The sequence below is a fragment of the Cebus imitator genome, unplaced genomic scaffold (genome assembly GCF_001604975.1).
Source record: "Cebus imitator isolate Cc_AM_T3 unplaced genomic scaffold, Cebus_imitator-1.0 Scaffold23, whole genome shotgun sequence".
NCBI classification, from domain to species: Eukaryota; Metazoa; Chordata; class Mammalia; order Primates; family Cebidae; genus Cebus; species Cebus imitator.
The window spans coordinates 794,551-815,736 of record NW_016107338.1 but is presented as its reverse complement, the minus strand read 5'-3'; the positions used below and the strand labels follow the sequence as shown (position 1 = coordinate 815,736).

The following is a 21,186-nucleotide window of genomic DNA, read 5'->3' as shown; positions in this document are numbered from 1 at the left end:
CAACATCTGACCACCTTTTACTCCCAAAGAACAAGTTTCCTGATGGCAGGAGTGTGTCTTCTCTGGTTCTTGCCACCCGATTGGGGCAGAAGGAATGGAGTGGAGCTGGAAGAGGATCAGCATTTAGTAGGTGCTCATGCTATGCTGGGAAACTGACACGTTTAATCCCTGTGAAAATTTTGCTTAGAGATACCAATATTCCATTTTATAGGTGGGGCCATCGCAGCCCGGAAAGTTTGGATAATGTGCCCAGGATGACCTGGAAAGGGATGGGCCCATGGTCAATCACCCTAGGCCTGCTGACTAAGAGTGGACCACAGTGATGGTAAAAAGGTATATATGAAAACAGAGCACTCAAAAACAATTTTAAAAAGTGGAAAAGGTCCAGATAAATGTCCAGGTAGCTACAGAATCTGGGCACCACCGCCATCAAGGTGAGGTTCTGCTGCGAGTGCCTCATCTCAAACCTTTTGTGCTCAAGCACTTGTTTGATCATTGAATAAACCCACATTGGGCACCAACTGTGTACCAGGCACTGAGGAGCTGAGGTGGTGGATGAGATCTACTCCCTGTCTTGGGGCACTCACTGTCTGATGGGAGAGGCAGGCTTGGAAACAACATGGGCAGTCCCCAGATAGACATTGGTACACACAGGTAGCTGCCATCTAACCCTGGCTGGGACTCCCAGAGAGGGCTTCCAAGAGGAGATGGTGTTTGAACTGAGTCACAAAGGTCTGGCAGTCGAGGGAGAGCAGAGGGTGACTTGAGGCAGTAGGAAGAGCAGGTATCCAGACATCAGAGCCACATGCAAAGCCCCAGGGCACAGCAAGAGGGAAGAGAGAAGGACGGCAGGAATCACGACTGCAGTGGGGCACAGGAGAGGCAACAGCAGGGTAGGTCCAAGAAAGGACTTATGGCGTCCGGAGGTGCCTGAAGGGCATGGATGCCACATGAAGCACCACTGACCTTGATGCAGGGACCTTGATGTCACAGGGCCCAGGACACAGCTGCCACGGGTGCACGCTGCCGCCTCCTGCTCACAGGGGCCTACCCCCAGACTTGGGCAGAACTGCCATGGACACCTCCTAGACGGAGGAAGCAGGATGGACTGAGCACAAAGGCAGAGCAGTGAAGTGAAGAGGGGTTCAATGACACAAAGGCCCAGGCGGCCTGGGGGAGAAGGGGGTATGGATGTGGGGGAGCAGGTTTGCCCACCTGTGAATGAACAGAAGACCTCCCAAACACTGCCAGGACACCCTTGGACGACGGACTCACTGATGAACACAGAGATCTTTTCATGGCAACAAAATATACTGTGACATTTAACATAAGAGACTGCTGAGGATGGCAAAGGAAGAAGTCACTTCTCAGCAAGGAGCTGCTGAGGCTGGCATTTCCGGTGCCTGCAGGAAGCTTGTTCTCCTTAGAAGGAGCAGCTGGCTGATGCCAAGGCTCAAGCCTCCCTCATCGGGAGCTGAGTGCCCAGCTAGGGGTCTTGATGAGCACATGACACTCACTGCCTGTTCCCTGCTCCAAGTGGATGTGGCCAGGCAGCCTGGGGTGACCTTCAGGGCTTCCTGCCCTCCCCTGCACACACCTACCGGGAATCTAGAGGGCCAGCTTTACAGATGTGACACCTTGGTCTCCACCTCCCTAAAGCCCCTGCCCAACCCATTACTGTCATTGAGATGTGTCTATTCTCCTGGCCACTGCCCACCTTGGGACCCAGGACCTGGCCCTCCTTCCTGCTGGTAACTGCTCCCAGTCCCTCTCCTCCAAAGCCCCTCAAGAAGCCTGTGGGGCCTGCATCTGCTGGAACGGACTCTGCTCACAGAGACTGGTGGCTGGACCTGGGGGGTGTGTATTTTTCCGATGCCTCCTCTACTGACCTTTAATTACACTGTTTGCCCAGCTTCCCAAACCATTAACTTCACCTCGAAGCAACCATACGTCAATTAACAGAGGGCCCGCTCCGAGCTTGAGCTCCTGAACACAATTAGGCGTGACAGTCCACAAATAAGAAAGAACTGGAGAATTAATTAAGGTCTAAGCAAATTAATTACCAGTCCCCAATCGATTCCGATGCCAGAGCACATGCTCCTGGGCTCACTGTCTTTCCTAACATCTCCATGTATAAATAGAAACTGCGATCTCCCACACGATTGCTGTTCTAGACCAGGGGCACAGCATGGCCCTGAAACCGCCTCTCTCCAAGGGGAGAGAAATGGCTGCAGTGAGCATCCCGGGACTTCCCACGTACTCAGCACACATGCATCCACACACATCAGTCATGTGACACAGGCGTGTGCACGCGCGCGCGCGCACACACACACACACTCTGAAAAACTAGGGGGAAACTTGGAGGCAGAACAGGGAGGACACTGAGTAGTCTTGGCTGCCTGTGGCCACAGTGCTCAATTTCTTAGCTATAGGAGTGAGGGGCTATCCCATAGGGCTTGAAAGAGCCCTGAGCTGGGCCTGGGAGGCCTGGGCTTTGGCCAGCTCAGTATCTCTTATAGCAAGTCCGACTTTGTTCATTCTTCTGCAAGAGGGGGATGGCACAGAATGGGGAGAACTGAGGGAGGAGAGAGGCCTGCTGGGGAACATGAGGGGAGCTGTGCAGCCCCCAAGAGCTCTGCAAACCTCAGGAGGCCTGCAGTCACAGAGGTCCCAGTGATAAGGGGCTGAAGGGAGGTCTGGTTAGAGGCCTCATTTCCAGATGAGGAGACAGCAGGTAGGATGGGGTAGGAGTGGTGGAGTTTGGTGTGGGTCCCAGGCACATGTGTCTCCGGTCTCAGGCCACTCTTATGTGGTGTGTGACCCACTTCCCAGGATTCAGGTTGGAGCCTACCGAGGAGCTGGCAGAGCCTTGGGAAGAAGAAACTGACTCCTGGGACTTCCTTGTTTCCCAGAGCTCAGAAGGATGAGAGCTGGGATGTGGCCTCTGACCACAGAGTAGAAGCCTCTTCAGGACCCCCGATCACCCTGAAGACCCCTTTCCATTCCACTCACATCCCAATAACGAGGGCCTAAATATAATTGCCACTTGCCCCAACCTCCTTCCCATGTACACTCATCACTTACTGATTCCTGTCTCTGCAAGCAGCCTAAAGGGAAAGGGGACCCTCCACAAGGTCAAGCACAGCCTGAGCCAGCTTCTTGGTCACCTTTAATGGTGGCCCAGCCTGGTCTGGCCTAGCCTCGGAGTTCTGGAGTGAACGCCGGGAGGGACCTAGAACCTGCCAGCACCCAGTGCAGCTTAGAGATACTCTGTCTGGCTAAGGGTACCTGGGCATAAGGTAAAGAGGGGCCAAGCACAGGGACTGGACAGTGGCCTGAGTGAACCAGGGGACTTTTGAGTCCCTGGAGGGTAAGGGCCATATCTAGTCATCTTGCAACTGTGTCAACATTGATTAGGGCTGTCCGCAAGGGCCCACTTAAAGATGAGAGGGCTGGACATGGGGACCAGAGAGATGGAAGCCTGTGTGTGGGGAGGGAAGACTGGGGCTGGGGCAGAAGTCAGGCAGGCACCCAGGCAGGACTCAGCAGTCAGGCCGGAGGAAGAAGCCACAAAGGGCCTACCTGGGTCCTGGTGAGCTAGGACTGTCAGGGCTGAAAACTACATTATGCAACCCTCGAGGGATGTGCAGGATCTCAAGACCCCAACAGTGGCTGCACCTGTGTGAGCGGCTAAAGCCTCATTCCCAAAAAGAAGAGAGGAGGGGAATTAGGCTGGAGCCTGAAGAGGGGAAGGTCAGAAAGTCTCAGACCTGAAGCAGGGACCCCCCTCCTGAAGGTGTCCCAGAGAGGTTAAGACCATTCCAAGGTCACACAGCAAGATGGCTGGTAGGGTTGGAATGGGCCCCCGGCAAAGTTCTTATCTAAAACTTGGCTAAGGACAGATTACATCTTGGCCGAATCCCAGATCCAGCCCAGTGCAGCAGAGCGCTGCCCCTTCTCAGGCTGCACCTGACCCTGCAGGCTGAATGGCCAGGAACACCAATTGGGCAGCCGTGTTTGCTTTATTAGGCCCCTTAACAAAGTCAGATCTAAAGGGTTATTCCATTAATGGCCCATGACAGAAATAGCTGAAAGTTCATTAAAAGTGTGGAGTTGTCATAGCAATTATCTGGGCCAGCTGAGGCTGAGCCAGGTGGCTGGTTCTGGGAGTTCATTAGCCTCTGGGCCATCCAGGGGTGGGACTGCCCAGCAATGACCTCCCACCCTCTCACGGGGGCTTTGAAGGTGTTCCAAAGCACCTTCTCCACAGTGGAAACTGGTTTGTGGCCTCAACTGCTCCTCCCAGAGCTCTGGGCTGTAGGAAGGTGGGTACTGGTTCCCACACTTTACAGATGGAGAAGCAGGGCCCTGGAGATGATGATCAGGGTCAGGACTGTGAGCCTGGGTCTGACTCTGCCTCTTCAGACTGTGCCTTGGTGACACAGAGGGCATAGGTCCTCATGCCCTGTGTAGGGCCTGTCCCCGTTGTACTTGGGCACAGATGGGGAGCTCCAGTGTTATGGTTCAGGCACTGGTTTATCCTTCTCTCTTGACAGCTAACTATGCACTGCCTTACATTGCTCTCAATATTATTTCTTTTTAGTTTTAAAAACTCCTTCTGCTATTTTGTTCTTCTCCCCAAACAAGGTGTAGGCTTCTTAAGGGCCAGGCAGGGCTTTGTGGTTATCTCCAAGGCCCCGGCCTGGGGCATCTATCGTGAGCTCATAGGCTCTGAGTTCAGCAAAGATGCAGCTGAAGGCAGGAGAAATCCCTTCCACATATACCTGTGTGCCCACAATCACCTGTGTAGAGCGAAGGCCTCTGAAACCTAGAGGGTCACAATGCCCAAAGGCTTGAAACCTATACTAGCAGAAGCTTCCAACCTTCTTTCATGCCAGGAACCACTCTGGCAGTCTGGTGAGGCCTATGCACCCCTCTCAGAATAGTGTTTCTAAATGCATAAAACAAAGAATATAGGATCACAAAGGGATCATCCTGAAAGAAATTATCCAACTATTTTTAAACTGTGATATTATAATAGATGAGCTTTTTAACTAAAGAATTAAAAACAAGATCTATCAGTTGATGTATTAAATATGAATTAGTGGCTGGGCGTGGTGGCTCAAGCCTGTAATCCCAGCACTTTGAGAGGCTGAGGCGGGTGAATCACGAGGTCAGGAGTTCAAGACCAGCCTGGCTAAGATGGTGAAACACCGTCTCTACTAAAAATACAAAATTAGCTGGGCATGGTGGTGCATGCCTGTAATTCCAGTTACTTGGGAAGCTGAGGCAGGAGAATCGCTTGAATCGGGGAAGCAGAGTTTACAGTGAGCCGAGATCATGCCACTGCACTCTGGCCTGGAGGACAAGAGCAAAACTCTGTCTCAAAAAAGAAAAATGATAATATGAACTAGTGTTGAGCATAAATGATATTTTAAGATTTCTGTAACAACTGTAATGTGCCATGAAAACATCTGTGATTTCTACTGGTGACAAAGTCACAGGTCCTGCTTCTGACTGTGGTTTGCTGCCTACATTCGTCATGGAAGTAAATGTTAAAATGCAGTTGTAGGTTAATGTAAATCTTTTCCCAGACCAAGCTCATGGGATCTGCAGCATTCTGTCTATTGACCCCTTGGGGGTCATTCTGTCTATTGACCCCAGGCTAAGAATCCCTATGCTAAAAGCAGAATCTCAGCATGGAGCTGGTTGGTGGGACCCCATGATCCTGTCTTTTAGCTACATATTATGTGCCAATCCCACCAGCCGGGTGCCCTGTGGGAATCAGGAGAGGGGTAGAAGGGTCATCTGCCTCCTGGGAGCCCCACAGTCCCCCACACCCACCCACAGTACACATCTCTATGTGCTGTACAGGTCTTACCTACAGCAGGGAACGGCACAAACCTCTGGATGAGAAGGCGGGTAGCTGGGGTGAACTTGTTGGCTTTCTGAACCAGGACATTAAGGCCCACCTTGGAAAGAAAAAATAAAAACACAGGAAGAGTACATGAGGCTGCAGTGGCTTCTGGGAGGAGGGGCTGGACTGGAGGAAGACCAGAGAGTGGGGGATATCATCTTTTCCCACAACTGCGCTTCACACACCTAATCCTCAGCATCAGCTGAGGTTGTAGAGCTCCAGTCTGGCTGTTTAAAGTACCACTGCCCAGTCATCCCAGGTAACTGGCCCATGAGAAAGAGGGAGAGAGGTAAAGCATCAGACACATACACACACATTTACACACTCACACACACGCTGCAGAGGGGAAAAGGGATGGGATGGCGTGGCAGTTGCTGCTAGAAGGATATATACTCCATGAATAAATGTAAGCATAGGAAGGCCTCATTTCCACCCCAGCCCTAAGCACCACGTTTCTGAAACCCCACAGTAGGCCCAAGTCTGGGCCCAGCCAGACCATAGGACTCAGGACAGAGAGACCCCCACACCTGCCCACAGGCTGTAGGACTAAGCAGCATAGCTCAGAGCAGGACGGAGGGTGAGACAGACATCCTGGACTCACTGCCATCACCTTCACTCCTATTACCTGGCCCAGCATGCCAGGTGCCTCACCCCAGCCCCTGCCTGCCTCATCACTCCAGTCCATCCAGTCCATCCCCTAGACCCTTTCATCTTTCTAAAGCACAGGCTTTCTCATGTCTGCCACATCAGCTCCTCTCTATGACCAACCTGCCTGAGAAGGTGTCATCTCCTTTGCACAGCGGCCTTGGCCTCCATAACCTCTTCCCCACTTCCCGAGAGTCCAGTTTGCTGTTCATCAGATGCCCCGTGAGACTTCCACCCACGCCTGGGATGCCTCCCTCCTCCGCTCAGTCCATACCTGTTCTTTCAGGCCCACCTCTGAGTTCCACCTCCAGTGTCACTTACAGTGGGACCTTAACCAGGTAAGTCATTTCATCTTTTTCTGCCTCAGTTTGCCTATCTGTAAAAAGGGATGGTAATATCTACAACATCCGAGCGCTGGCATAAGAATGTATGTAAAGTGTTGGGTGTGGGCTTGGCATGTAAGATACCTCAATAAATGAAGTTATATAATCATGTCACTGGACCGGGAGGGGTGACTGCACCTTTTTCATCTTTGTATGTCCACCACTTAGGGCTGCACTCACTGGCACATAGTAAATGCTCAATAAACTGGTGACTGAGGAATAAATGCAGGAACCAACAAGGAAATGACTGCATGGAGACAGCAAAGGCTGGGAGTGGGGCTTCGTAGAGGAGAGAAAGATGGGGTTGGGCTAGGCAGGGGAGAAGGACTTTTTGGTGGAGAAATGCATACCAGTACAGGCCTGGAGGGAGAAATGACAAGATGCACGAAACCAGACTAGGAGCTGAGTTGAGAGGCCTCTGCTTCCCCAGACAGAGGCCAAAGCCAGCCCCTGCACTGTCTTTCCTGGGAAGTGGGGAAGGAGCCGTGGCAGGACTCCTGGTCTGATGGGCCGGGGCAGCCTGCTGTCAGCTCTGGCACACCTGGCGGCTCAGCAGGCCACCCTGTGCCCTCAGGCCTGGCTCTGGCCTTAATGTTATGGGTGGCTGGCAAAGGCACAGAGCCTTGGGAAGGCCTTCAGGGCTGCCAGGTTCCTGCTGCTGTTGGGGCAGGGTGTGGCAAGGCAGAAACAGCCCAGCCCAAGCTGCAACTGTGAGACCCAGGAAGACAACAGCATCCTGTGGAGCCAAAGTGCTTCCTGGGAAACCCAGCCTGGGCTCTCGGGAACACAGCCTCCATCTTCAGTCTCTGGCTGATCCTCAGAGTCCAGTCCTTGTCCTCCCAGCTCGCTTGAGGGAAGGCTGGGAGGCAGGCAGGGGCATCACAGTGCGGACACACTTCAGTGGTATCGAGGGCAGGGCTGGGGAGCTGCGGGCTCACACTGAGCCCTGCTGCCCCCGCTACACGAATGGAATTCATCGAGTCCAGGAGCAAGTGACTCAGAAATGGTCTCCCTCACCCCCAAAAAAGTGCACTGAGAAGGCGTGGGAGGAGGCTGAAGGACATGCAGGCGGGCAGTAGTGATGAAGAGGAGGGGGGCTCAGTAGATGTCAGCGAGCACCTCCTATATGAGGCCACTCAGCACATATTCACATGAAATATCTTAATGAGATCCCCATGACAAGGCTTTTGGATAGACCTTGTTGGCCCTTTTTACAGATAGAGACAGGCCCAGAGAGGTTGAATAATTTTGCTCAAGGAAAGACAGCTATTATGAGGCAAGTAAAGCTAGGATGTGAAGACAGAGCCTGCTAGTTTCAACGCTTTTCTCCTAACCACGGTGTTATCACTTTTCCATTGCCTTCCGCCTGAAGGAGGGATTCGTTCATGTCCACATGCCTTTTAATGGCACATCTGCATAGCAAACACCTCCCTGATAATGGCCACCTTGTGCCTGGGGTCCAGAGGGTGGAAAATAGAAGGCAACTCCTTCAGGGAAGATAGAGCCCTGAACCACCCCTGTCCCTGGCAGCCGGAAGTCAGAAGATCTGGGTTCAAAATCCTGCATGCCAATTTGAGAGGATACAGAAAGTGCTGGAAGAGGTGGGGAGCAAAAGCCATTCCCTTAAGGAAGTGAGAGCAGAGAGGCTGGGACCCTTCCCAGGACAGCCTCTTGGAGGTGGGCAGGGCTGCAGAGCAGCAGGAGGGAAAGGAGGAAAAGCAACTGTCACATTTGCCTCCCTCTCTCGGAAGCCTCCCACCCACTGTTGGCCGTTCTTCCTGGCTAGGACTGGCACAGCCCAGAGTGAGCGACCCACCCTGTCTCCCCCACCCCAGGGTAGGGAGGAAGAATAAAGAGAGAAAACAATGTCCTTGTCCAGGTTTCTGGCCCCTCCTTCCCTGAAGTTCACCAGGGTCTGCCAGCTTGGATGAGTGACATTTAGTGAGGCACATGTGTTTCTGAGAGTATGACCAACATGCCTGAGCCCAAGAAAGGGGCTGGGGACCAGCAAAGTGAGGAGGAGACCTGGGCATGTATGTAACTGTGACCTCACGATGAGTCAGTGAGGTTACACTGCCCAATGGCAGGGAGGGAGTGGACACAGAGGAGGCAAATGGCCACTTACCCTTTCCCCTTCCCGGGCCCCAGCCCAGGTCTTACCACCCCAGCACTTAGGACAGCCATAGCCTGAGAAGGAACCCAAGATGGCTGCAGACCAGGGGTCGGGCGCCCGTCTGTTCTGGTTCCTCAGGGCCCTTTGGCCTGGAACATTTGGTAGAGCCCATTAAAATTAAAAAGCCAAGAGGCTGGTGGCTCTGAATGCCAGCTCGTTTTCCCTGGCACGGTGGGTCCTGTTTAAGGGAACCAGCTGGTATTAATGGCACACAGCTCATCATAAACAGCAGCTAGCGATCAGAAAAATCAGAGCTAATAATCGGGTTCAGGAAAGATAATGAGATGTGGAACAATTACTGCTGAGGGTCCCCAGGATCTGTTTTAACAGCATCCAAATAAGCCACAAAATAGAAATTAACCAAACAGGAGCTCCATTTTGGTAGATGGGGAAAACAAACAGGGTGTGGATTCTGTGCAAGAGTTTCCCATATGGCCAGTGGACAGGGGTTCTGGGAAAACCAGGGCTCAGGCCCCACAGGACATCAGCAACATCCTGAAGGAGGCAATAGGCCTTCTTGACCACTTATCACCAAGGTCTGGCTACTGGGCCGGTGAATTTGCCATGAGCAGCTGATAGATGACCAGGGGAAAAGTGGGGAAAGGCCAGCTTCATGACAGTCCCCATGGAGATGGGAACAGGGCTGACCAGCACGAAGAACTGTGGGTGGGGTGGGAGCTTCAGACACCAAATCTTTGGTGTCATGAGCTACGCAGCTGGTGGCTGTAGCCTTAAGTACCAAGGGCTTTCTGGGCCAACTGCAGGCCAGGAAGGAGACACTGGCTGGGGCTGGAAGAATGCCTGCACCCCTCTCCCCCATCTGCGTCCCCACTCCAGCCTGAATATCCACTGCCTGGCAGATGCCTCTGTGTCCAAGGGCTCCAGGCGCTCCACCTTCTCACATGCCAAATGAAGGCTGTCTTGCTCTTCCTCACCCACACCCCAGCCTCCTCGCCCATTTCCAGCTCTGCTTCTCATGCCAGAGACCTCAGAGCATTCCTGGGCAGGAGCCTCCCAGGGCCCATATGTAACCATGGCATCTTGGTGCATCTCCTGGATGTCATGAATGTAGCTGTTTGCTCTCCCTGCTCCCACTGCTCAGCACACAGCCTCTCTCCCTGGATGACTGTGTGCCAACTAACCAGGCCCCCTGCTTCCACTCTTGCCCCCAATCATCTACTCTCTACAGCAGTCAGAGTGAAGTCTGAAAACGCATGGTGGCTTACTTAAAGCCTTCAGTGGCACTGGAAGAGCCACACAGCCCTGCAGGACTGCTTGGCTTGCTTGCTTGCAAGGATCTGGCTACCTGCTACAAGGAGGTGCCTTGAGGGAGTGGGCCCAAGGTTCATGAGGCTCCTGAGGAAGGGGATGCTTAACCGAGCCCTGAAGGATGAGTAGAAGGCTAGGAAGGGAGCGGGCTCAGCTGAGGATCAGAAGCATGAAATACCAAGTTGTCTGCAGGGCACTCAGACGACAGTCTGCAGACTCTGCTGCACCAGTCATTATGAGGGTCCAAATGACCCTGAAGAACAATGGAGTAAGGGGCATGCCTAAAAGGAGGGTCCCTCTTGGGTGGTGGATAACAATGTAAACCAAGGGTTAGGGGTTTGTGTGGGCACTGAGGGCAAGTGTTGGGAAGATCAAGGAATCAGTGAAGTACCAAAAATATCCACCAGAGGGCGCACTTGGTAGACCACATTGGTGGTCAAGTGGACCCAAGACCCTCCATGGAGGTCAACTATTCTCCAACCCCCAGCCAGCCTGTTGCTTGGCAGTGGGGTCAGCAGCAAAGTGGCCAAGTAGCTGGGCAGAACTCTGCACAGGCTAAAACATCAGTTGCTCCAGCAGTGACCAAATGGCTTCTTTGCTGGCAATAGTGACCAACCCTGACCCCTGAACCATGCCCCACAAGGGCTGGGGGCTGCCTGCTGGGAAACTGATTATAGCAGACCCCTTCTACATAGGAGGGGGCAACAACTTCTCCTACCCAGAAAAGACACAGAGCTGCTTTCGGTGTCTGACCCGCACTGCCACCGTCACTGTCTGCAGGCTTCTGAAAACTGCAGATTCTGCTACAGGGTCCATACCATGGGCCCTCCAAACCTAAAGCCATGCCCTGAACCCAGCAAGACAATAGTCTGGTCCAGGATTCCCAGGTGCTGTCGCCCTGCTACCTCTCTCCAGCCAGGAGAAGAACAGAGGGCCTGCGATACACCCTCCACCACAGAGCCAGCCAGGCCGTGTCTTGCAGGTGGCGGGGCATGCTCTGGGCTAGGGACAAATACATGCCACTGACTTGACTATGGCTAGAAAGCACAAGCCCAGGAACCAAGTATGAAGGTGAGCAGAGGGTTGAACTCTGTTCCACCTAAAGAACCTCTCAAAAAATGTCTTCCAGTCCCCACTGCTCTCAGAGTACCTGGGGAAGGACTTGTCTACCAGGCGGCATGGTAATAGCTTCTCCAACCTAGAAGCTGAGAACACCACTTGGCTTTTCCCACCTCCTTATGCCACAGGGGGAGCAGGAGGAAAAAGGGGTCTCTGTGTGTGATTAAGCCTGGGTAGGCCCTGTCACTTACTTCACCTCCACGCCTCAGTCTCCTCGTCTGTAAAATGAGGATGAACACTTAAACAATGCCTGGTGCACTGCAGGAAACTCCAGAAGTGCTAGCCATTCCAGTCTGACTATCCAGGGACATGGAGTTGTCAGTAAGCAATGGGAACTGGAAGGTGAACAGGTTCAGCCCAGCAATCCCCTGGAACCCCTCTTTCTGTGCCAGTGTCTGGCAGTAAACAGTCACTGCATTCTACATAGAAAGGACCCCCCAGGGCCCAGAACCTTTGGGAATGGAGCTCAGCATTGCCCCAACAGGGAAAGACCTCAGGGAGCTAAGACCCAGCTGGAAGGGAAGGGTGTGAGGAATGGACATGAAGTTCCTGTCATCATGTGGCTCCCCCAGGTAGCTCCTGACTGGCCCACAGCACTTCATCCCTGAGTCTTCCTCTGCAGCCTCACATCCACCCTCATCCAGGCCCCTCGTCCATGAGGGTGGCCCCACCCCTTCTCCTCCAGCCCACTTCTACCTGCACCCTCTGCAACACCCAGTTCCCAGAGCCCAGGCAGAGCTCCAGGCGTGGCTTCCTTTCCCCTGAGCAAGGCACTCACAGCGCTTCTTGACTGACCCTGATCCTCCTCCACTCACGATCACCATCGTTCCCTACCTGCTGGCCACCCTCCTGTTCCGCGCTTGGAGTTGGTCATGCTCTCCTGTGCATCTCTGCATGTACCAAGCCCTCTCTCTGGGACACCCACCCTGTCAGCCCCTGGCTCTCTCCACTCTGTCCTTCGAGTCAGCCCTGTGTGAAGTAGGGGCCCCTCCCCTGCTCCCACCACACCCTGGGGTCACCTTCATCATAATTCTGATTATACCACAGAGCGTTCTAGCTTCCCCTCCCAGCGCCTTGAAGGACACACTAGTCCCTGCAGCCCCCAGCGCCTGCAAAGTGCCGGCACATCACAGTTCCCGGATGGGAGTCAACCGGTCTTGCCTCCTCTTACCCTCATGTAGCCGGGGCTGGGGGAGGGCCGCCCACAGAAACACTTAACGCAAACTCTCAAAACTAAAAAACAGTGAGGATTGAGAGAGGCTTCCTTTGTTAAAAGACAGCAAACTGTTAGATTTCAAAAATAACTTAAGACGGGATTTCTTTTTTATTCTCAAGCAAGCAGCCAGACATTGCCAAATCTATTTAGAAGGTTCACCAAGAGGCTGCTAATTCCACCCTGGTGGTCCATCAACCAGCAGGACACTTCACTTGGGGGCATGCGAACTGGGGATCCCTGATCCCGGGGTTACTCGCCAAGGTCGGGGCTCCTCTGAGTGGGGGAGGGGGCTCTCAGGGCCCCCAGAAGAGGCTGGCCCCCACTCCCACTCGCCCTCAGTCCCAAGGACCTGCTCGCAGCCTGTCGGCCCCCATCCATGCCGCCTGCTTGTAGGGACTCGTTTTAATTAATGCCAGAGCTGGGCCAACCACTGGGGCCATGACACTTGTTTGCAGGTCATCTCCTCCCAACAGGCTCACCCTGGGAGGGGATTTGTCACTAATTGAAGCAGAGATCAGTTAATGAGGCCGTGGGACCTGGGGTTCCAGAGAACAAGGGAAAGGAAAATAAAGCCTCTTTCTTCAGAGGTTTTGTGATTTACACACACAAAAGAAAAGAAAAGCAAGCAAGCTGCCGATTTTCCAAGTCAGAAACTCCACTCCATCTGCCAGAGTTAGACCCTCACTGTGTGAAGACGTCAGGCAGAGGGACGCTGCCACCGCTAGGACTCGCACATCAGAAAGGAGAGGGGCCTCAAGGCCAGCGATCAACCAGTGGCCTAATTAAGAAGTATTTATGGGGCAGTGGCCTGTGCTCCTCTCCATGGGGGAGAAACCATGGTGCCTGTCCCTGGGTAACTTGTAATCCAGTGGGGATGGGGCTGAGACTGTAGAACACTGAGGGGAAGGGGACATGGTGAAATAGAGTATGAGTAGGGAGGACAGGAGTTTCCAGGACTTGCGGGGAGGGAGAGTGGTATGGGCTGGAGCCTTTCAAGGGCTGCAGGAGCTCCCAGAGGGAGAAAGGAGGGAGTCCCCAGCACAGGCACAGCCCCAGGTGAGGCCCAGCCCCTGCCCAGCAAGATCTCAGCTCTGGGAACCCCAGAGGGCTCCAAGTCCCCCAATAACTCTGTCTTCAGAACCCATATCACACAAATCTGTGCTAGGTTTGCCTTGGCAAGTGTTGGGATGGAATGGCTGACGGTCCCTCAGTTGGGGCAGTGAGGACTGGACATACAGAGGGCTTGGAGCTCTCAGAAAAAGTTTTTTTTGAGACAGGGGTTTGCTCTGTCGCCCAGGCTGCAGTGTAGTGGCACAATCATGGCTCACTGCAGTCTTGACCTTCTGGGCTCAAGCGATTCTCCCACCTCAGCCTCCTGGGTAGCTGGGACTACAGGTGTGCACCATCATGCCTAATTTTTTTGCATTTTTGGTAGAGATGGGATTTTGCCATGTTACCAGATAGGATTTTGCCATGTTACCCAGGCTGAGAAACTGAATTCTTATTCTCCGTGCCCCAGGCCTGCAGAAGGAAGTCCAGCAGGACAATGATCCCCTTCACTCACGCCTTTCCATTCAGGGCCACTCAGCATCCTTCCCTATGTGGCTCCTCTTCCCACCTCACCCCTGAGTCTCAAAGAAGGGAATGGGATTTTTGATCTGTTAAGCTAAGCCTACCATCAGCTTCTCTCATCACAAGGAACAAGGTGGAGGTGACAGAGCCCTTTCCCCGACTCAGGAGAGCCCTTGGCCTTCACTCAGCAAGTCCCCAGAATAAGGAACCCCCAGTTTGTCAGAATCCCAGATGAAGTCTCCAGCTGGGCTGCAGGGCAAGTAGGGTGGCGGGTCAGCAGTCTCTTAGTGAGTCATCTGAATAGGTCTGCAATGTCTGGCTTCTTGCTTTTGTGAAGACGTAAGGATTTAGGGAAGAGATTTTGGGCATGAGATGGGACATCCCACTTCACAGCTATTTGGAGATGACTTGGTCTATGTGGGAGTGAAATAAATGAGGCCATTTCAGGACAACCCCAAATCCCTCCTTTAGAAGAATGGTGAATTCAACTGTAGTGTATGGTACAATGGGTGACTATACAGCTGTGAACAGTTATAATACAGTATTTACTTAATGGCACTGGAAAGATGAGGAAAGTAGGTTTTACCAAAAGGTTACTATATATGAATGTTTCATTACATGTGAATATTTTCTTTTTCATTAGAGATAAGATTTTGCTATGCTGCCCAACTTGGCCATATGTGATCCTTCCATCTCAGCCTCCTGGGTAGCTGGGAATACAGGCGCACACCATCTTGCTCAGCTGAATGGTTTTTTCCTAATTTTTTTCAATTTTTATTATTTATTTATTATTACCTTTTTTGTTGGGGAGATGGAGTGCAGTGGCGTGATCTTGGCTTAGTGCAACCTCTGCCTCCCGGGTTCAATCAATTCTCCTAGGTTGAATAGCTAGAATTATAGGTGCCCATCATGATGTCGACTAATTTTTTTATTTTTTTAGTAGAGATGGGGTTTCCTCATCTTGGCCAGGCTGGTCTTGACCTCCTGACCCAGGTGATCCGCCTGCCTCAGCCTCCCAAAGTGTTGGGATTACAGGTGTGAGCCACTGCACCAGGCCTTTTGTTTTTTTAAATGGGGTTTCGCTGTGTTGCCCTGGTTGAAGTGCAGAGGCTGTTCACAGGTGCAATTATAGCACACTACAGACTCCAACACCTGGGCTCAAGTGATCCTCCCACCTCAGCCTCCTGAGTAGCTGGGACTACAGGCGTGCCCCACTGTGCTTAGCTATGTGAATGTTGTTTGGTTTTCGTTTTCTAATTATTTTTTCTTACCAGTTACATTAATTCATTGTGTAATGAATGAAATGATAGAGTTGTGAAGGGGTCCTTTGCCCTCTAATGTCGGCTATAGAAGGCCAGTCCAGTGGGGATCCAGAGAGAGCCAGATGTAGGCACAGGGGTGGGCTCAGGGCGGGACGAGCGTGCAGAAGGCCCTGGCAGCTTGAACATCTACTCCGGCTCTGACCCAGGCCCCTGACTGTGTCACTTGCCCTCTGACCTCCTCTGGGAAGCAGGGAGTCACACCCACCCTACGCTCACGCTCGGTCTCTGAACCTCCCCTAATGAGTAGCTGCTCTGGCCTGAAAGTACTGTGGAGACACAGAGTGAGCCTAATGCCCCTGTCTTCAGCACTGACAAGTCTTCAGGAGAGGATGGACGTGTGACACCAGTAAGGCCACAGAGAGGGAACAGCAGCGCCCTAGCAGCTCAGCAAGAGTTCAGGGAAGTGGGCACATGGGCCAGCCTTGCAGGGTCATTCCTGTGCACCCCCCGCCCCAGCCACATTACTGAGAACGAGGAGCGGCTCTTCCGCAGAGTGCTGGGCAACTGCAGCCCCACTCAAGAAAGATGTCCTGCCTTGGTGCCCCTGGGCACCACCTCACCTCCTCACCTGCTCTCCAAAACAGGGAGCACCAGGTTGTGCTTTGTCTACCGGAGCCTCTTCTTGGCCTGGAAAGCCTGTCCCGACAGCCCACCCACAGGAACCTGTCTCCCACATCCTTGCCTGGCCTGGCCCTCAGAGAAGCATCCATGTGCAATGCTGAGTACGGTGGCTCCAGAGCAGCAGAGCCAAGAAGGAGCAAGGGAGGGAGTACTCACAGCAATGGAGACGGCGCTGATGACAGCTCCCAGGTAACCCTGGATGAACTTGGATGCAGGTGAAGGCTGTAAAACAAAAGAAGAATTTCAGGCCCACTGGGTACCCAAAGCTCCCATATTCCCCCTCGTACACTGTCCCAGCCAGCAAGAAGCATCCTGCCCTCCAGCCTGGAACGTGGGTGAAAAGAGGCCCCACAGGACCACAAGGAATTGGGCCATCCTCAGCTCAGTTCCCAATGAAGAAATATAAAGCTCTATTATCCAAGGAGATGCTGAAGGGCCTACTTCACTCCTGCCCTGTTGTAGAAAGGTCACTTGGCAGATAGTGCTAGCTGGCGGTGGAGAACAGCAAGGCCAACATGGACCACTGATGGCTGGGGCAAGCAGTCTCCGGTTTAGAGGCTAAATGTTGCAAGGGGGCTGTTTGGCACCTGGAGCGCTTTCTAGGTGGAAATGCCAGGGTCAAGGCTCTCATAGGCCTGGTCAGCCCATGGAACAACTGGGCTCCTATGTCAACAGATGATAGCTGCCCAATATCGCTACAGAAAAATATACCCCAAGTTCCAACACAGACAATTAAGAAAAAGCTAAGGAACTTGTCCTGTGCTACAACTGCAGGTTTAGAGATGTTTGGTTTAAGATAAATGGGAGTCATCCAAGCAGAGATGTCCATATATGAAGCCTATGAGAGAGACCTGGAGTGGAGGTTTAGATGTCAGGGGTACTCACAGAGTATCAGGCCTCTCAATTCCTATGGCCCAGGCCAGCTCCTAACTCGATGGCCCTCCTCTCCCGCAAGGTTAGCAAATGTTAAGACTCTCCTCTACCCCCAAACCAACCGGCTCCCAAAGGGGACCTAGATACATCCTGCATTTTTTGCCTTTGAACTGAAGTGGGGGAAGATGTGGCCTTGCCAGCAAAGCAGGGGCCCAGCAGCCCTTCCTGGACAACAGAAGGGTGACTAGGCCTCCACCACAAGCTCTCCAAGGAGTGCAGGGGACTTTGGAGAGGAGGTACCAGCCCTGGATCCTCCCTACTCAGGAGCGGCTCTTCAGCCTGTGGCCAGCAGTCGGGAGCTGGGGACACTGAGGCAGCTTCCAGAAAGCTTGGAGGAAGCTTTAGGGGAATTTGGCCCCAAGTAGCTGATATCATCATGATCCAAAACCCATGTGTAAGAGCTATCAAAGAATCCAAAAGCCAGCGGAACTCATCCCTTGCACTGCTCCCATTTAATGGCCCTTCTTCACTTCATGTAAACAGCCCCTCCCCAGAGGACTCCCAGCCCAGAGACTCCTGCTGACCTCAGCCAAGTATTGTCTGAGTCAGCCAATCAACCTGAAGGGTTGGCATTTTAAATACGATATCTGGAGGAGGGCAATGCTTAACCAAGAAGCAGCCACTGATGGTGACATGTCACGCTGTAGGGAGGCTCACTGGGCCTTCTCATCCTGAACCCCACTACTGGGCAGAGGGCAGTGATGCTTACCTTGGTAGCATTGCGGTTTGCATAGTTGACACAGGCATTGTGGCTCTGGTTCAGCCACTGAAAGGCAATGATGAGAGAAGTCAGGGAAGGAGCGGTCACCTCCTGGGAAGCCAGACCTGGACCCCAGGAGGCCACACATCCCCAGAAAGGCACAGCATGCAGTCTCCAGCTCACATGGTGCTGCCCATGCTGCTGGTTAGCATGGCCCACCATCCTGGTTTGCCCAGGACTGTGCTGCTGTTAGCACTGGAAGCCCTGCATCTTGGGAAGCCTCTCGGTTCCTGGATGAGGTCCTGTGCACCCCAGCAGTCCACCTGATACTGAGACAGTTAACTCTCCTGGAATGATGGCATTCACTGCCCCCGCACATCCCACTGCCTTTGTCACACCATCTTTATTATATGACTTGCTGGACAAAAGGTGGCCTAGAATGACTGAGAGTACTGCGCTTCTTTCAAACATCTCCCAGTCCAGTGACCTGCACTTCCAGTTCCCAGATACAGAGGCTGTCAGGGGTTTTGTTCAGGGGAAGACTGACATTTTCTCCTAGAAGACAGATTGGTTTTTCTCCTGACCCTCTTTCTCTGCAAACACAGAGAGACATCCTCAACTATTTTCATGGAGTCACACCTCAGACTGTCTCCAAGGGCAGGGACCAGGGCTTGTGATGCACTTTACGACCTCAGTGTAGGTGTGGATTCACCTTCCTCTGTAGATGTAGGGGAGGCTGATGTCAAAATGAGGCTATGGGCCTCAGGGGCACTGGCCTTCAGACAAGCAGCCAAGGGACAAAGTGGGGGCAAGCCAGCATGTTCCAGGCAGGGACACACAGCTCTCATCACCTATGTCCAAAGGTTAGAGTAACACATGGTGGCTTGAGACATGCTGGGCTGCTGGAGACCTGCTCAGCAGGGCCAAAGTCCTAGTTTTCCTTCGGTGGGTTCTGGGGTAGGGGAGGTGTGGGGGTGGACTGACCCTGTGTGGGGTCTGGACAGGGAAGGAGACACCAGGACAGGGAGTTCTTAACCACCACATGTGTGGGCCCTTCCTTCAGGAGCCCTGTTTGCTGGGAGACTGTTACCTGCCAGAAAATAGTGGATGCCAGCGTCTGGTTGGGCAAGAGAAGACCGACTACCTATGAATGAGAGAGAAGAAATGCTGAAAAAGGCAAAAGAAACATCCTATGCTTTCGCAAAGAAAAAATACACTGCCGCAAACGAGTGAGCTGGATCTGTACAAACTGATGTGGTATGCCGTGGACACACAAACTGAGGCCCAATGAGGGAGAGGGTGTGCCATGGGAAAAAACCAAGTTGCAGCATTATATTATAGCATAATCTTATTTATTTAAAGAAAAATCGTCTTATATATATATAACCATATACACAAACGCATGCATACACACACATCTCTAAGCATGAAAAAATCTGTAGCATGGATCTCTCTGGAGGCTGGGTTACAGACTACTTTTGCACAAACTTAAATATTTCTGTATTCTTTTTAACAACAGACTTGCTGCATTATTTCCACAATTGGGGGGCAATAAAAACAAGCAAACAAAAGGAATCCCTTTGTTTCTACGCAGATTACCTGACTTCCTCTCACCCTAGCCATCCCATAAGATTTTTGTGAAAATTAAACAAAAATAATTTCAAAGGCCTTAAGTGCTTTGAAAATACAAGTTGGGGGAATTTGTATGTTATCTGTAAATTTCCATAAAGCAAAAACCTATACCATGTTTAAGTGACTGAATGAAACATAGATTTCTCATATTTGTTGAATGAGTAAAGGAATGAATGAAGAAATAAACAAATATACACATATGGCTAAGTATGGAAACACAGGTGTGGATCCATTATTCCAAAAGCCCAAATAACACCTAAGACCCAGACTTGCTGACTGTTTTTTTTGTTTAAGTCAAGATGAATGGTCTGATTTTGACACTGGCCAAGGCTTGGACTTCAGGGATCCACATGTATCTCTCCAGTTTACCTTTTGAGTGTTTGTAGGCAAAATAACATCTACCAAGTCCCGCTGCATATGGGAAAAATGTGCACAACCATCCACATATTGACTTATTTATTATTCCTATAGATAAAATGGCTCTTTGGCAAGAATTTCTGTAAGGAACAAGTATAAACACTCAATAATATGGAGTAAATCAAATTCTAGACATCCCCAGCAGCATCAGTAAATCATGTTTTAAACATTAAAATGTTTTAAAACAGCGAACACAGACACACACACAATCTATATTTATTGGCTCGTATTGGTTTGAATAAAATTACATAATATAAAGCTATTTCATAGCTCCAATGAGGAATTATGAGATTTTCTCCCCAGAATGAGGTCCCAACTTGATTTTTTTTTTCTTTGCAGTGGCAGCTCAGGGAACTAGAGTGGGAATCAGGGGAACTTGGGTCTTAGACTCGGCTCGGTCCTTGTGTGATCTCTGGCAGAGGATGATCCCCTTTGGGGCTCTAACTTTCTTACCTATGAAAGTGAAAGAATTGACCTCAGTTTAAAATTCTACTCCCAGATTTTGGGTAGTAGGTGTGAAATCAACAGAGACAGTTTCATTGTCTGTAATGGGATCCCATCTGCTAGGGAGTATCCCAGGAAACCATGGACCTCCTCCTATCTGGGGGCCCAGTTAGAAGCCAGACCAGAGGGAGGACGCCAAGCCTAGAAGAGGGGACAGGGACAGGGCGGGGGTTGGGTGAAGGGGAATGTGCTCGTATGTGTAGTGTATGCAGGTCTGACTGCCTCCTACCACTGGAGGAAGTTAATGAGGTTGTTCACTATTTGGAGCCCAACATGTCATCCCCTGATCTGGAATCTACTGAACATGGTATCTTATGGACTACACTGTCTTCTCCCCTGAATCACTACTTACCCCTGGAACTATGCTTGGACCACCATGAACATCCTAAGATACATCCCAGTGGGACTCACTGCATTTAACAGATGACTGCTGTCCAGGACACTGCCCACAACACCACAGGGTTCCCTTTATAATCCTCTTGGGGGAAAGATTTTCCAGTCTCACGGTCAGAAACTGTGCATCTGAGTAACTGGTGTGCCTTGCAGACACTGGGCCATTTAACTGAGTCTCTCTGCACCATCAAGAAGTTCACGCCAGCTCTCTATGGCCATATCTGCCAAGTGTACAGACCCACACTGCTAGATTCTGTGCCCAAACCTCACTCTGGCTTCATTTTATCTTCCCTTTCCTAACCTTCCCTTTGTCTCATTTTCATCTTCACTTGATTTATCTTTAGTGGCATGCATTTTTTTTTTTTTTTTT

The 21,186-nt window shown here is 51.8% G+C and overlaps 1 protein-coding gene across 8 annotated transcripts in view; it reads right to left on the bottom strand.

Annotated features, from left to right (window-relative positions):
* Nucleotides 1-21,186, bottom strand: part of SFXN5 (sideroflexin 5) — a 129,130-nt gene that overhangs the window by 41,160 nt on the left and 66,784 nt on the right. For 7 of the 8 annotated variants that reach the window (XM_017521955.2, XM_017521956.1, XM_037736120.1 and 4 more), the window contains 4 exons: nt 18,961-19,014; nt 17,880-17,936; nt 16,394-16,459; nt 5,882-5,972 (listed from right to left, as the gene is read on the bottom strand). In XM_017521955.2, the coding sequence (XP_017377444.1) occupies nt 5,882-5,972; nt 16,394-16,459; nt 17,880-17,936; nt 18,961-19,014 (268 nt within the window). Of the gene's footprint in view, nt 1-5,881; nt 5,973-16,393; nt 16,460-17,879; nt 17,937-18,960; nt 19,015-21,186 lie in introns of those variants that run through there. The other variant, XM_037736121.1, reaches the window with a different exon arrangement.